Source organism: Ctenopharyngodon idella, chromosome 7 (genome assembly GCF_019924925.1).
Source record: "Ctenopharyngodon idella isolate HZGC_01 chromosome 7, HZGC01, whole genome shotgun sequence".
NCBI lineage: Eukaryota > Metazoa > Chordata > Actinopteri > Cypriniformes > Xenocyprididae > Ctenopharyngodon > Ctenopharyngodon idella.
The window spans coordinates 24,321,906-24,338,681 of NC_067226.1; the positions used below are offsets into that span (position 1 = coordinate 24,321,906).

The window sequence follows — 16,776 nt, forward strand, 5'->3', positions numbered from 1 at the left end:
TAACTAACAAGCTTTGGACATTGAATTAGTTTCAGCAATGTGTCACGCCACATTAAGGTGACAAAACAACATTTATGATCTGAATATCATGATAAAAAGGACAGTTTGAAAAGAATTTATCAACAATTACAAGTTTTGTGATGGAAATGATGAAGTCACATATAGCTTGAACAAGCTTCAACATAAAATTAGTTCACATAAGTCCCGTAAATTGACGCCCCTTGGCTGAGCATAGTTTTCTAAAGTTCACTGCTTTTTGTCAGGAAACTTTCTGGATCACATGTGGTGACACCCATTAGTGAGATGACCACCTTTAACTTGTTCCCGTATTGGAGCGCGGACTCAGAGAAGTGCCCTCTGACACTTACATGAGTATTAGTCTGATGTAGCGGGTTCATTAGCGCTGCCACATCCTGCCCTCTAGCATCGCCTTCCTCCGTCTACCTCGTCATCTGATGGGCTAGTTAATGACTTTAACCAATCAAATGGAACAAATTAAATGGGGCCAGTCATCTAACCCTTTGATTGGCTTGTTCATGTCCTTAACAGATCAGACTGAACCAATTAGAGCCCTCCATGTTCACTCAAACTGTCAGAAATCGGAATAAAGTTGGGGGATGTTGTGAAGTACTGGACTTTTCTCTGAACTCGCTGACCAGTGACTCATATTAAAATGAGTCAAGGTGGATTGGGTTTCAGCAAACATGCATGTTTTGGCACGTGTAAACCTGTGGTCAGTCGCTGTGGTCTGGCAATGGAGACGTGAACCACAATCATCAGACCGTTGAGTTGAAAAAATAAAGATAAGGAGATGAGTATTTGGATACAGCATTAAGTCCTGTTCACAACAAGAACAAAATGCAGAAGTGACACAAAAGTCAGACAAAAGGTCTATTCACATTGAGAGTAAACTGGAAAAACCTTCCATAATCAGGCAAAGTTTTGTCTCCAGTATGAATGGTTTCATAGAAGTGCTCTGTTTTTTAATTCAAAATTGTTGTTTTTTGAGTGAATATCCATGCTGAATATTTCCTCTGTGTGAATAGGCCTTTAGAGTACTTGCAGACTAGGCTACACCATGAATTATTCTTAATATAGCAACGTTTTTTTTTTTTTTTGCTGCTGGAAGTTGTTTATCGTTCGATTTTTTTTTTTTTTTTTTTGCCCTAAAAGCTGTTAAACACTCAGAGGACACACCGGGGAGCAGCAGCTCTAAATGTTCTCTTCTGTAATAAAAACACATAATAAATAATTTTTTTTTTTTTTTTTTTTAAACACATGGAAACATGAGCTGTGGTTTATGGGCTGCAGTATTGAGTATTTAGCCTCTTCTATGAACAACAGCTGAGAGAGCATTTTAATAGATGTGGGATCTATGAGGCTATATTAGTCATTTATCTTTACATAACGGGATTATGGCGTGTGGGAGGCATTTCGCAGGGGAAATGAAAGCCAATCTAAACGCTGTGGCTTGATTGGGCTCTTTAAGATGAAGAACCTGAGGAAGTACAAAACCTCACAATAGAGATGTGCTAGATAACCACCACATGGTCATTCTCAAAGGTGGACTGGCTTACTATATAGACTTTATAGGTTATTAAAGAAACAGTTCATCCAACAACGAAAATCTAAAACCCGTAGGAGTTTCTTTTGTATGTCTAAGCTGCTGTTTTGACACACAGGCTGTCAAGCTTCAAAATGGAAAAAAGCAAAATGAATGTAGTCCATATGACTTGTGAGGTATTTAAAGTCTTCTGAAGACATTCATATTTAAAGGGTTAGTTCACCTAAAAAATTAAATTTCTGTCATTAATTACTCATGTCATTCCACACCCGTACATCTTCGAAACACAAATTATGATATTTTGATGAAATCCGAGAGGTTTTTTTTTAATCCTCCATTGAAAACCTACATTCAATGTCCAGAAAAGTAGTAAAAACATAGTTAAAATGGTCAACATGACTACAGTGGTTTAACCTTAATGTTATGAAGCGATGAGAATACATTTGTGTGCAAAAACAAAACAAAAATAATGAGTTTGGAACAACATGAGGGTAAGTAATTAATGACAGAAATTTCATTTTTGGGTGAACCCTTCAAGGGATTTTTAGAATGAAAATATTGCCCTCCATCACCACGTCATGTTTGGTTTGTGCAACGTACTATAACTAACGGTGTTTGGTGACATCAAATTTGCATGAAATGATGAATTTTCATAGAATAACAACTTGTGGCTTCTTGATTGATACATTTAAAACATGCATTTTATGTAAAGCTGCCTTTGGAACAATATGTACTGTATTGTGAAAAGTGCTATACAAATAAACTTTTGAACTGAACTGAAATTGTGGTATTCACACAAACCTAGTTGCATATACCACTATCATGTTACTGTATGTTACAGCCTGTAGTCATTGTATACTTTTAGTATATGTAAATTGGCAGTTTGAAAATTCATTAATGATATTGTAATTTTGTGTTCGACAGAATAAAGAATTGTTATTTTGGTGGTGAACCTTTCCTTTTTTACAAAGGCAAACTATAGCTCAGCAAACTATAGCAATTGGGAAACACAGATTGGAAAGGTACAACAGGTTTGATAATACACTTTAAATACAAGAGATGGAACAAATGACCATTGTGCTAACTTAGCTGGACGTTTCTGATGTTTCAGTGCGTGTATATGTGTGTGTGCAGTTGTGATCTCTACGGGAGACAATGAGAGCCCCTGCCGAGCGAGAGAATGGTCGGAAATACAGGGATCTGTCTGCAGGCGCTCTCAATTGGCCCATCATTATTCTTGACACAATTCCTCTCGTTTTCTCACTCCATCCCTCACTCCTTTCCTCCACCTCCACCATCGCTCCATGTCTTTATGACTGTCCGTGTTATTTATGCTCGTAATGACCTGCAGCCCCCCAAACCCACCTACACCCTCCACCACTCCAACTGGTGACAGACAGACGGACAGATAGACAGATAGATAGATAGATAGATAGATAGATAGATAGACATATAGATAGACTCATAGACAGATAATGAGACACGATCTCTCCCTCTTATTTTGTGTCTGTATGTCAAAGAAAAAACAGAATAAGACACGAGGCACCAGTCTCGCACTCCCAAATGTCATACCCGAGGAAACAAAGAGTGTGAGTAATTTTCTCATTCTATCATCATACACTAATCATCCCTCTCTCCCTCCCATTTTCTGTGTCTTTCTTCCTCTCAGGACCAACTAAACCCGGGCCGCTAAACTAATGGCATTAATAAGTCTCCGAAACGATGGCTCTCTCATCCTTTATTTTTCCCTGTGCGGCCATTACCCCCACCGCATTCTGCCTCCAGTTTGCAGCTTGGGGGCCTCCGTAGAAGATGCAGAACAGAGGAAAAGAGGGAAAAAATGAGGGAATGTGAGGAGGAGAGAACAAACAGAAGGGTGGAATATATCAAACAGAACCTGAGCGCCAAGACGCCTGTTTCTCTCTATCCATCTGTCGCTTCCTTCCCTTGTTCCTTAAGTTAGTTCTGTTCTTTTATTAATGTTGTGTCTGTTTGGGATGAGTCGTATCCTCATGATACTGAAGGCAGCTGTGTTTACCTGGATTTGGGTTGTTGATACGGCCCGCGGGGTCAGGTTTGGGAGATTTGGCCGGCAGACCATATGGACCTATGGACAAACAATTGAGAAACAGTTATATAATAATAATAATAATGATTCAGTCAACCTGCAAACAACGTAAGAATAACATATGCAACTGTATCACAACCTTGTAAGCAGTGGTGTGACGTATCTGAGTAAATGTAATTAGTTACTGTGCTTAAGTATCTTTTTGGCTACTTTGTATCTTGACTGAGTATCAAAGATATTAGTGTTGTCAAAAGTACTGAAATTTTAAAAATGTGAAGTATTGAGCGCTGTTGAGCGGATTTGTAAACACCTCTGATTGGCTATTGTGTTCACGCACTCAACATATATGTCTGTGATTGGCTACAGTGATCAACGCACGGGAGCGTTTGAAAGCACACGGAAGTGTTTGAATTTGAAAGCGGGAGCAGGAGCGTTTAAAAAAGCAGGCCGGTCCGCTGATAGATGCCTGCTTTTAAACGCTCCTGTGTGTATCTGTGTAAGCTCTCAATGAAGAGTGTCATTGATGTCTATTTACAACATGTTTTTGAAGCGTTGATCATTGTAGCCAATCACAGACATATCTGATGTGACCAATCAGAGGTGTTTACGAATCCGCTCAACAGCGCTCAAAGCGTCACATTTTTAAAATTTCAGTACCGACTTGACAAGACTAACACGGTACTTTTGACAACACAAGCAATATTAGCAACTTTTACTCTCTACTTGACTACATTTTTTTAAAAAGTATTTGTACTCTTTACTCCAATACATTTGTAATGAGTAATGCAATTATTCATTATATTTTGCATGGCACCTAACTTTTTCTGCAGCAGTTTATTTCTGCTACAAAAGAAGCAATATCGCCATCTACAGGGCATTGGAGGTACTATACAGTATCTTGAGTGTTTTGCCCTTACTCAGTCAAACCTGTCAACAATACTACTTTACGCAAAAGCAAGTGCATTAGCAGGTAGTTGTGAATCGCAGGTGTTTCATATATGAGATGAGGACATGACCGCAGGCGAAACCAGCACGTCCAGTGCAAGTAGGCTTTGACTATTTCATTATTTTATTTATCCGTTATACCAAAGAGACCTTTGTGAAGGATATTGGTTTACTTATGCCCTTTTTCAGCACTTGAACTTAACTGATACTTGAGTGTTTGTAGACGTTTAAAAGGCTTTTGTGTCGACCTTGATTTATTGCAATATTGAGAACAACTTTAACTTTAGGGAACAGAATAAAATGCAAAAGTGTAAAATGTGGTCCCTTTAAGATGTATCACACAATAATGTTGCTGTTGAGAGGCTACTGTTGAGGTTACAAACACTTTAGACAGCAGACAGACATTTCACACACACACACACACAGTCATCTCTGAGCTTACGGCGAGCTGTCACACTTGTCAAAATGCCATGACAGTCTGTGTGTGTGCAGGCACATCTCATCAGATATCTCCAACCGAAACGGCTTTTATTTAGATGACAAACAAAACAGACGTGACCTTTCAGCCACAAAGCAGATAACAACTACAGTGAGAGAGTGAGAGTGAAAAAGAGAAACAAAAAGGGATTTTAAAGTAAAGTCAATAAATGTTCTGAAAAGAAAAATCTAATTATAGCTAAAGATGGAGACAGGAAAAAATAAATAATAATAAACTGGAAAAGAAAAACAATAAAATGTTTCATAGCTGTGTTGAATCCTCTTTCATTCAACAGTGTAGTGTGATAGGCATGACTGATAAATAACTCTAAATACACAACTAAACAGACACGAGTGTGTGTGTATGTGGTGTACTGTTACGGCTCAGGGAGTTGTGTCCACAGTCTGTTGGGATTCACTTACCGCTGTTTTCCTGAGTTTAATAATGAAAACTAACAAGGGCCCGACAGAGTTTGTGTGTAAACAACAGCTATTGGTCATGAGAGTGGTCATGTGTGCCACTGAGAGAAACGCTTTACTGAGCCTAAGTTTCTGCAAATCCAGCATCCGTAACTGTTTCAGGTGACCAACCCTCTGGCTTTGTCTGCCGATATGCTCCCAAGAGTTTGTGTGTGTGTGTGTGTGTGTGTGTTACTCACTCTGTCCCACTTTCAGCACCACCTTCATGCCCTGTGTAGCGCAAACTCCTCCTCTCATGCTCTCCAGCCCCTGACGTGTCCCGTCTGATGTAGCTGTGAAAGAAAAGAAGAGATTTTATTATTTTTATACTGTATCATACAGAGCCATCAATCAACATCAATTCAAAAAATTCAAAATCTTTTATTACATTTTTTCCAAGTAAAAAAATACTTCAAAAGAGAAATATATTTGAAATGCAACACTGCATAACATATTATGCATTGTTTTCATAGATTATATCTTGAATGTACATCTATTTTTGTATCTTTTTTACAAGTGTATTTGTGTCTTACTGCAATGGCAGATTTTTTCACTTGTTTAAAACTTGTTTTTTACTTGAAACAAAAATCTGCCAGTGCAGACAAAATAAGTTAGTTCTAAATACACTTCTATTATAGATACATTCTCTGAACACAAGTCTTAATATCTTATGCAGTGTTGCTTCTCAAGTACATTTATCTCATTTCAAGGGGAAGATTTTTTTGCGGAAACTGATATTTCCACAAATATATCCAGAGATATTGTACATACAATGTATAAAATAGTTAGCATCAGAGCCTAGTAGTTACTTTGAATTTAAAATGTTATTCTTAATCCAATTTTGATTAAAAATGTCTAAACTTTTGCCAGTCTGATCAAACGATGAGTCAAGACAGAGATAGTAACAGATAGTGATTTGTCACTTTCAACATAGGTCAAGTTGAGAGCACTGCATTGTGGGATACAGTATCTCACATGGTGTGCTCTGGTTGTATAATGCACAATTTATCAAATCTGGGTATTTTATGCATACAGAAAATGTACCCAATGTGCACAGCATGCATACTGCATGCTACAAAAAACAGCATGTGTAATATACTATGCTGTCGTGAGCAGATTCGCAGACACAGATCTCATACTGTAGCAATAATAGTTCCCACTGACACACAGTCATTCTGCATAGATATTTGATCTAATGTGGATTAACACATACAAATGTCACTCTGCATCATGGTGCTGCTCTAATGAGGCCTAATTTCCGGTCCCAGAGGAGGTCATTTAACATCCTAAAACGCCTCAAACTGCATCCATCACTCACACACACAAACTCGCTCAATCCAGGACTCATTTCACTTCCTCCATTACGCTGACAGGATCTTGAGAAATGATATTGGTGAGCTTCATGGACCTAAGTGGGCCAGTGATGGCTGCTCCTGATATGAAGTAGGCTACAGGTGAATGTTATGTGAGATGCATGTGGGTTGAAGTGAGCTAAGAGCGGCCGACGGCTGGTTACATGTGGGCCGGACGCACGGGCCAAAGACAGGACAGCTTGTCCTTGGTAATAAGGTCTGGCCGTCTTAAATGAGAGGGAGAGAGACAGAGAAAGAAAGAAAGAAATAGAGAGAAATAATGACCTGAGAGTGCCAGATCTTATTTACTGAGAGAGAGAAATGAAATGGAGGACAGACACACCTTAGTCCTTCAAGTGTATAATATTTATAATCTCCTGATTCTGATTCCTTCATTTATTTCAAATATATCGCTCTCTGTCAGTCTCAAGTGGACTTTTTAAACAATTTTGTCAGTTTCTGAAAAAAATACCCTTGGGCAGCAAAATAACATTCCCACCAATGACCCATGAAGGGTGTGTGAAAAAAAGAGACCTTCACACCTTCATCTCACCCACAATCATGCTCTCAGCCTCACCGAAGGACTGCAGAGTGTGTTTGTACAGGGTCATAGGTAAAACAATAGACAGATAGAAATACAGAATGATACAGCGATAGAACAACAGATGCAATGTTGGACAGAATGATAGAATAATAGAAAGAACAACAGACAGACAGACATACAGACAGACAGACAGACAGACAGACAGACAGATAGATAGATAGATAGATAGATAGATAGATAGATAGATAGATAGATAGATAGATAGATAGATAGATAGAGCTGGAAGGTCAAGGTTAATTGTAACCCTAAAACATCTAGATATTCTGAGACATTGTGTAAAATGGAAAAACAGAGAGACAGAGAGGAAGGGAGACACTGATGGTCTGTGACAAGCTGTTGCTGATGTGATTGAGAATAGAGACGATAGGAGGTGATGGAAAGACCAAATGTGTGAGCGGACAACAGAAAGGAAAGTGTAAGAAAGAGTGGAAAGAGAGAGAGAGAGAGAGAGAGAGAGAGAGAGAGAGAGTCTTATGAGAATTATGAATGTTGCTCTTCCCTGTAAACTGAAAGTTCTTGGAGCAAAGATAAAGAAAAGGAGAGAAACAAAAGACAAACAAGAACAACACTGTTTATTGTAAATAGCAAAGCTGAACCTTTGGCTCTCCTTTAAAGATAAATGGAACACAGAGAGAGAGAAACAAAGGGGTAGAGAGAGATAAAGAGTTAAAAATGAGATGAGAGACTGATGGAAACACGAGGATGAGAGAGGGAGAAAGAATAAAGTAAGGACAGGATGAGTAATTGAGACAATGATCAGCAGTGATGGCGGGATGAGGAGAAATAGAGGATGGAGTGGCAAAGGCACACCATTCTCCAAGTCCCATAAAACAGGAACAGAAAGAAACGAAGGGCAGAAGTCATTTAGGAACATTGCAGTCTTTTGTTCTTAATGACTATGTGTATTTTATTCACATGAATGTGTGTATTTTTCCACGATAAGAGTAAAAACTTGCGTAAAGACAGTAGCCGCTGCGTGTCACAAAGATTCAAGAGAAAAGAACTGATAAAAAGAATGAAGTGTAAAGGCCAGAAGAACGATTTAGTGAACAAAACAACGAACAAATGAAGCCGGGGAGGCTCTGTGTCTGTGTGTGTGTGTGTGTGTGTGTGTGTGTGTGTGTGTATGTGTGTGTGTGTTTAAGAGAGAGAGTGCATCTCCCACGCATGTGTTTATGTAAAGGGGTTCTGGGATGCCTCTTGTCGCACTAATGATGGTGATAAAGCGCAAGTCAGTCAGACGTGTGTGTTATGTGTGGGCGTTATCCCACGGCTATTATTGTGGAAGCACACTTGTGTGCAAGTGTGTGTTTATGAGAATTACAGACAGTGAGAGACTGTGTGTGTGTTTGATGTATTTGTGTAGCATGCATGTTAGATATATTTTACGGCAGAGTGCAAATCATCATAAATATTCATATTCTGTGAGTTAAAGGAATATTCTGGAATATTTCTAACTTGTTGATTACAACCATTTTAAACCTCATCATTTTCTCACCCTTATTTCATTACATATATGCATAATTTTCTCTTTTTTTCATGTGCAACATAAAAGAAGATGTTTAGCAGAGTGTTCACGCTGCTCTTGCTCATACAGTAAAAGTAAATGGTGACCAGGGCTGTCAAGCTCCAAAAATCACCATATCAGCATCATAAAAGTACTTCATATGACTATCTTCAGAATCCATAGTTTTGTGTGTGAAATATATAAAATTTTAATTCACTATTTGCAGCAAATTCAGTGTTGTTATTGTTAACTAAAACTATTAAAATGTTAACTGAAACTGTTAACTGGTATTTTTTCAAATAAAATAAAATATTGATGAAAAACAAACTTAAAAGATGAAGTACTAAATTAATTATTCAAAAACTGAAATAAATATATATTAAAGCTAAATATAAATATTTAAAAAAAATTACAAACTAAAAAATAAAATTAAAAATTCTAAATTATAATGCTAATATTATCACTCTAAAATGACACTTAAAATCTCATTAATATTCATGTATATTGAAATATGGAGCATCAAGTCAACAGGAAACATGATGCATTAAGAGCCGGGGAGTGAAAACTTTTTGAATTCGAAGAATGTAAATTGTACTTAATCTGTCTTCCGGGAAACATGTAAGTAAAATTTGGACTTCTTCATCCTGTTCAAAGGTTTTCACCTCCCGGGTGTTAATGCATCATGTTTCCTTCTGGAGCATCATGGAATGTTTGAACCTTTTTTAATAGTTGTGTTTGAGTCCCTCAATTGTCCTCAGTGTGAAAAGACGGATCTCAATATCATACAGTCACTGCTGGAAAGGGCTCAAATATGCAAAAGATGCTGGAAATCTGAAGAATCTGCAGGACCTGGAGGATTTTTCTGAAGAACGCTGGGCAGTTTAACTGCTCAGGACAAACAAGGGACTCATGAACAACCATCACAAAACAAAAAAACAGTTCACAAACCTTTGAACGGGGTCATTTTAATAAATTCAGCTATTTTTTTGTCTTGTGAATTATATGTAAACATCTTTTATGTAAAATATCTTACTCAGGACAGTACTAAATAAAAAATAACATGTATTTTGTATGATCTCTCTTAATTTGTTGTTCACAGATTCTGCAAGGGATTCACAAACTTTCAAGCAGCACTGTATATATATATATATATATATATATATATATATATAAACACACTAAAAGCATGTTTCCTCCTTGTTACAGACAGAGGAACAGGTCAAAATTAATGTTCTAGGGCCTAGGCAATCAGCAAATTTCCACAGATGCTGTCCATAGACAATGAGCAGTAAATAACCATAAATATTCCATTAAAAGCATCCAAATCTCAAAACACATCCATTATTGAGCTGCAAAACATGAAGTTAGAATTCAGTGTGAATGTGAAATACAATGTGTTTTTTGTTTTGTTTTTTCAGTACAGTACTGAACCAAGAGAGATTTGCACTGCTGTCCTCAGCCAACTATTTCCACCTTTGGCTCACACTTCATATTTCCTGAAACTAAATAAGACTCAATAAATCACAAGCAACACATTCATATGGTTGATTTAAGCCATTAACGAAGCCCTCATAAGCAATTAGGAGAGTGCTGACAGCTAAAGGAGAAAGGGACGGTAGAATTCACCAAAAAAAAAAAAAAAGGTGCCACGTAAGACTCAACATAATGTTTTCCATTAACTTTAAAAGCAGGAGAAACACTGCAATGTTCTTGCGAGGCACAATTTATGCCGTTATCCACCAAAACAACATCAATTTAAGAGGGAAAATGGCTGCTGATGTCAAAATGGATGCAGATTTTGATGGCACTTCTCTTAATGTTTCCTTAATGTTTCTGAGCGTAGCAATCTGCGTTCTGATTGGTCAGTTTATGACATTCACAGAAGAGGCACAAGAGACAACGTTCTCTGTAGACGACTTTCACCCTGACGTGTCTGACAAGACCGCGATGTCATTATAAATAGCTCCGCGTGAGTGTATGATAAAGAACCACATCAGATTGTGTGTGTATGTGCACGTCTTTGTGTGAGCAGGACAGATTAAGGAGCCTCTTGAGGTAAGTATGAGTATATCACACTGACAGTCTTGGCAATGGTGCATAATTGCAGCTCATAATGTCCCAGATGATCACACACACACAGTAACACTAGAATACAGTTGTCAAAAGCAAACATGTTTAAAACATAAATGACATATGAGAGTGTATATATAATCTACTCCCCACACACATAGGCAGGGCCGTAGCAAGGAGTTCTGGGCCCCTTGACTGTATATTGAGCTGGGCCTCCATTTTTTCTACAAAATGTAAGGACATTACATGTGCTCTGATGTAATTTTCTAATCCCACCAATATTGAAGTATTACAAAACTGAGTATTTCTCAGTATTTCTCTTAGGAGACAATGAATTGAAATATTAAAAATACTTCACATAAAGCCTAGTTTGTGAATTAAATATTTTAAGGAATGTTGCTGGTTTAAAGGATTAGTTCACCCAAAAATGAAAATTCAGTCATTAATAACTCACCCTCATTTCGTTCCACACCCGTAAGACCTTCGTTCATCTTCGGAACACAAATTAAGATATTTTTGATAAAATCCGATGGCTCAGTGAGGCCTGCATCGCCAGCAATAACACTCCCTTTTTCAATGCCCAGAAAGCTACTAAAAACATATTTAAAACAGTTCATGTGACTACAGTCGTTCAACCTTAATATTATAAAGCGACGAGAATACTTTTTGTGTGCCAAAAATAACAAAATAGCGACTTTATTCCACAATATCTAGTGATGGGTGATTTCAAAACGATGCCTCATGAAGCTTAACGAATCATTTGTTTCGAATCAGTGGTTGGGAGCGCCAAAATCACATGATTTCAGTAAACGAGGCATCGTTACCTCACAAGTGTTTTGAAACTTCAATAGTTCACGTGACTTTAGCAGTTTGATACGCGCTCCGAACCACTGAATCAAAACAAAAGATTCTTAAAGCTTCGAAGCTTAATGAAGCAGTGTTTTGAAATCGCCCATCACTAGATATTGTTGAATAAAGTCACTATTTTGTTATTTTTGGTGAACAAAAAGTATTCTCGTTGCTTCATAACATTAAAGTTGAACCACTGTAGTCACATGAACTGTTTTAAATATATCTTTAGTAGCTTTCTGGGCATTGAAAAAGGGAGTGTTATTGCTGGCGATGCAGGCCTCACTGAGCCATCGGATTTTATCAAAAATATCTTAATTTGTGTTCCGAAGATGAACGAAGGTCTTACGGATGTGGAACGATATGAGGTTGAGTAATAAATGACATAATTTTCATTTTTGGGTGAACTAACTCTTTAATAGAAGTTCAGCTCAATCGACAGCATTTGTGACATAATTACCACAAAAAATAACTAATAAAAAATCAGATATCAGAATCAGCCAAGAAAGTTGCAATCGGTACATCTCGTACCAACTACCAAACTAACAATATTCCTCATATTTTGACATAAAAAATGCATTGAATACATAGCTGTGGGCTCCTCTGGACCTGAATCATTCCCACCTTTGACCCCACTAGCTACAGCCCGGGCATGATCTTTCCTATATGCTCAATGACATTTTCATTTGTGGCCAGTCATTCACGTTTCTACCCATCCAGACAGATTACAGTCATTCCTTTCTCGATCGGCCCCCAGGGCGGCACAAGGGACAAGACCACAGACACACAAGTACCACATACACTTCCTCTTATATACACACAAAAACACACTCTTGCAATCTTAAAGCTGAATCCAAAGTATACATGACACCACACGCACAGACAGCGCATACTTTTCCACGCTGTAAATGGATGTTGTAGTGTGTTTGAGCGGGTATGAGGTTAAAGGCTTCAGTGGTCGAGTACTGAGAGAAGGCTGGTACTGGAGGCCTGCCAGGCAGGCTTATGAACCACTAGAGAGAGTTTAACCCGTCTGACCTCTTAACCATTCCATCTCTAATACTGCTCCAGCTGCCAGCCCATCAGCCTGTATGAGTAAACACACAACACAAATAAAAACTCCAGCAGAGCAAGTGTCCAAGAGAAGAAAGCAGCTTATGAGGGCAGAGGTCACAGAGAGAGAGCACGAGATCTGAAAAATCCCTCTTCCTTTTCTCCAGATAAGGTTGATTTGAGTATATAAATAAGCGTGTAAACAAATAAAGCATTTGGTGGCTCATGTAATGAGATCAGACAGCTTTAATCCTGTTCAGGCTGTAAAATCTGCTGGACTGTAAATCAGCTGTGGGATCTACTGTATGAATATCAACACCATCAACGCTCATAAAGCCTCTAAATACATTACATAAAATACAAAACAGATTAAATATGAAAAGATAATGTAATAGGCTCGGTGCAAAAGAGCTGCAGTGTAGCGGTTACAGCAGACACAATGAGCTTTAATCCTATTCCCTTCCTTTAAAACAAATCTAAATATATATGAAACATGAAAAAAAGCCACAAGCAAAGAAATACAAAAATAGAAACAAGGAAAAGTTCTGACTCTGAGACCCCGTTTACACTAGTGCGTTTTCGTTTTAAAACAGCGTTTTAAAATGGAAATGATCCTCGTCCACTGGCGTTTCCACAGCTTTTCAGAAACGATCTTCATCTACACCGACAACCGAAAAAGCATGTCACATGACCTTCTTGCGCATGTAGGCAGCTGCAGTATTAAAAAAATGCAGTTTAACTTCACAATGTCTACTAAAAATGACAACAAAGCCAGCAAAAATTGCAGTTCAGTCTCTATGTTATTGTTTACATGGTCTTCAAGGATTCGCAGAGCGAACGTGGGCAGCCACGCCATCGTTTTCAAAACTCTGTTTCTGGTTCAAACATTTATGGCTGAATTAAACCAATATTTCCACTTGTGTAGCGTTTATTACAGTTGAGCGAGTGGATCAGGAGGTTTGAGCTGGTGCGATTGAGTGGAGGCGGTGACTAATTTGCATATTCATAGATCTGCGTATACTAAATTAAGCAAGGGTGTAGAGTTACATTCAAGCTATTTTAAATTATTTTCACAGGAAAAAACATAAAAATAGGTCATTTTGATTATCAAAGATGAGTTTTAAGAGATAAAACTATTGACTGCAGGGGGACTTTAATGGTTACACCGTTAAAGGCACAATATGTACATTTTCTCCACTAGAGGTCGCTTATTCAAAACAAAGGCGCCTTGATGACGCCTTGATTTCGCGGACTCATGGGAGGTGTTGTCTTCACGTCTATTGCCCGTGGAAAAGAATCAGGACGGGACTGGTGTTTGGTGTTTCCATGGTTTCTACAAAATAAAACCGGAAACCGAGGGTAATGCGGGTATGATGTCATTGGATAAATTCTTCTTCAATGAATAAAGAATATCATAATGCATTATATATATACTGGCTTAAATGCTACCAACAGGCCTCTCCAGACACCAGCATTCTAGAAAGCAACACTCCATCTCAGAACAGAAGAGTGGAGCAAGGCATGATGGGATATCTCTGCAGGACTCCTGGGTTATGTGGGGTTATGGACAGAACGTCATCAGTGCTCCAGCACGGCTTTTTGCTCCGGCACGGCTCTTTTGTAACCTCGGTAGCGCGGCGAGCTGACAGTGAGGATGTGGGTCGGAAAGGAGGAAGGACATCCAACCTAACTGGGTCATGTCTGTGGGCAACAGCGCTTGAGTGCAGACCTCAGTGGAGCGCGTGCGTGTGGATCTATGCTTTGTGTACTGCAACAGGAATCTGGATATATCTGCTTACACTGTGTGGGTTCAATTCAAAATGGATGAGTCATGCCTGCATGAGCCTAAACATCCAATGAATTTTAATTAAAGAAAGACAAGAGAAAGAAAGTGTGAGAGGACTGAAGGAGATCAATGCATTTGGTTCTCAACATTTGCTTCTGGCCACCTAGATATCTGTAATATCATCCATCTATCCATCCATCCCATCCGTCCATTTGTCTATAAATCTACTGGTTTGTCTGTCTGTCTGTCTATCTATCTATCTATCTATCTATCTATCTGCCTGCCATTCTATCTATCTATCTATCTATCTATCTATCTATCTATCTATCTATCTATCTATCTATCTATCTATCTATCTATCATCTGCCTGCCTGCCTGTCATTCTATCTATCTATCTATCTATCTATCTATCATCTGCCTGCCTGCCTGTCATTCTATCTATCTATCTATCTATCTATCTATCTATCTATCTGCCTGCCTGCCTGCCTGCCAATCAATCAATCAATCAATCAATCAATCAATCAATCTATCTATCTATCTATCTATCTAGGTTTTTCTTAATCAATACTGACTGTTCTTATGCCCCATTTTGACCCGGCACACCACACATTCACAACTTGCTAAATTAGCCTAGCCACACGAAACACGCTGCTGACGCAACACAGCCAAAATTTTTGTTTGCCCTCCGGACAACTTTCACTTCAAGAGCGAAGACGGAGAAGTTGTTGAGGTGAAGGACAAAAGTGTGGAGGGAAAGAAAGAGCAAGAAAAGAGGGAAGTGGGTCAATGGTCTGAAGGGAGGAAGGAGATGGCATTTAGTGAAAGAAAGCAAGAGGGAGAAAGAAAGAGAGATAAAGAGATGGAGAAAGAGGGAAGGAGGGGGGTTGCTATATAAAGAAAGATGCTGGCAAGTATGAGGCAGAAAAAACAGGAGAGGAGTAGCGGAGCAGAGAGTGTGGCTGAAAATTCTGGTGGACTGTTTGTTTCTGGGTCATATCAAAGCCAAACGGCAAACATACGGGCACACGGGGAGACAGCTAAAGTGGTTTCAGTGAAGATATGGGTGGGATCATAAATATTTTCATATCACTGTAATGGTATATATCACAAAATAGTTATAAAAAAAACATTTGATAGATTAAATAAGACTATATATATTATATATATATATATATATATATATATATTGGAATCCACTAAATGTTCCAAATGACTTCAGAACTTTATAAATGCAAAACATAAGATAAGGCTATTCATAATTAATGTTAACTCTGGCATCAGCGCAAAAACATGATGATATGATTATAATTAAAAGGTTAGATCACCCAGACAGCATTCATTTGATCAAAAATACAGCTAAAACAGCAACATGTTGTAATATAATTACAATTTTGAATAACTGTTTTCTATTTTAATATATTTTGTACGTATGAATGTATACAAAAACACTATTCAACCTCACAAATCACTACAGCAGGATCTCTGCTGCCTGACTCATTTCTATCATTGAACAGTATGCAACATCATGCCGCCCAGCCCTATTTCAGTTTGTGCCGAACACAGTCGAACATCTTAAAGACTGTAATCACATTTCACTGTCGTTTTAATTACAGGTTCTAATGAAAGCAAGCAGAACACTGCCAAACGAGCAAAGCAGCGAGAACAGCGGTGTGTGTGTGTGAGTGTGAGTGTGCCTATAAGCCAAACATGAAACAACGTCTTTAAACACACACAGGGGGAAAAAAAACCCTGAATCCATTCTGAAGCCAGAACCGCACACACACACACTCCAACATCTGGAGTACTTTAGGGCTGGACAGATTCTAGAGCCAACCATAATTCATTGGCAGTGTGTGTATGTGTGTGTGTGTGTGGAGAGAGAGACAGACAGGCTGAGAGACCAACTAAGGACAAAATGTTCGCCTTCTGTGAGAGATCCTGTTGAGCTTTTAGCTCTTCTTTTATCATTTGTGTATCCGAAATGCACAAAAACCCAAACATCACCATCACCCAGACAGCAAGGGATGGAGGGAAAAGGAGAA

The 16,776-nt window shown here is 38.4% G+C and overlaps 1 protein-coding gene across 1 annotated transcript in view; it reads right to left on the reverse strand.

The window, feature by feature from the left end:
- The window catches only part of efnb3b (ephrin-B3b), an 82,579-nt gene that overhangs the window by 4,538 nt on the left and 61,265 nt on the right, over positions 1–16,776 (reverse strand). The window contains exons 3-4 of the mRNA XM_051900868.1: positions 5,714–5,806; positions 3,603–3,671 (exon numbers count right to left, since the gene is read on the reverse strand). Coding sequence (XP_051756828.1) covers positions 3,603–3,671; positions 5,714–5,806 — 162 coding nt within the window. The remainder of the gene's footprint in view (positions 1–3,602; positions 3,672–5,713; positions 5,807–16,776) is intronic.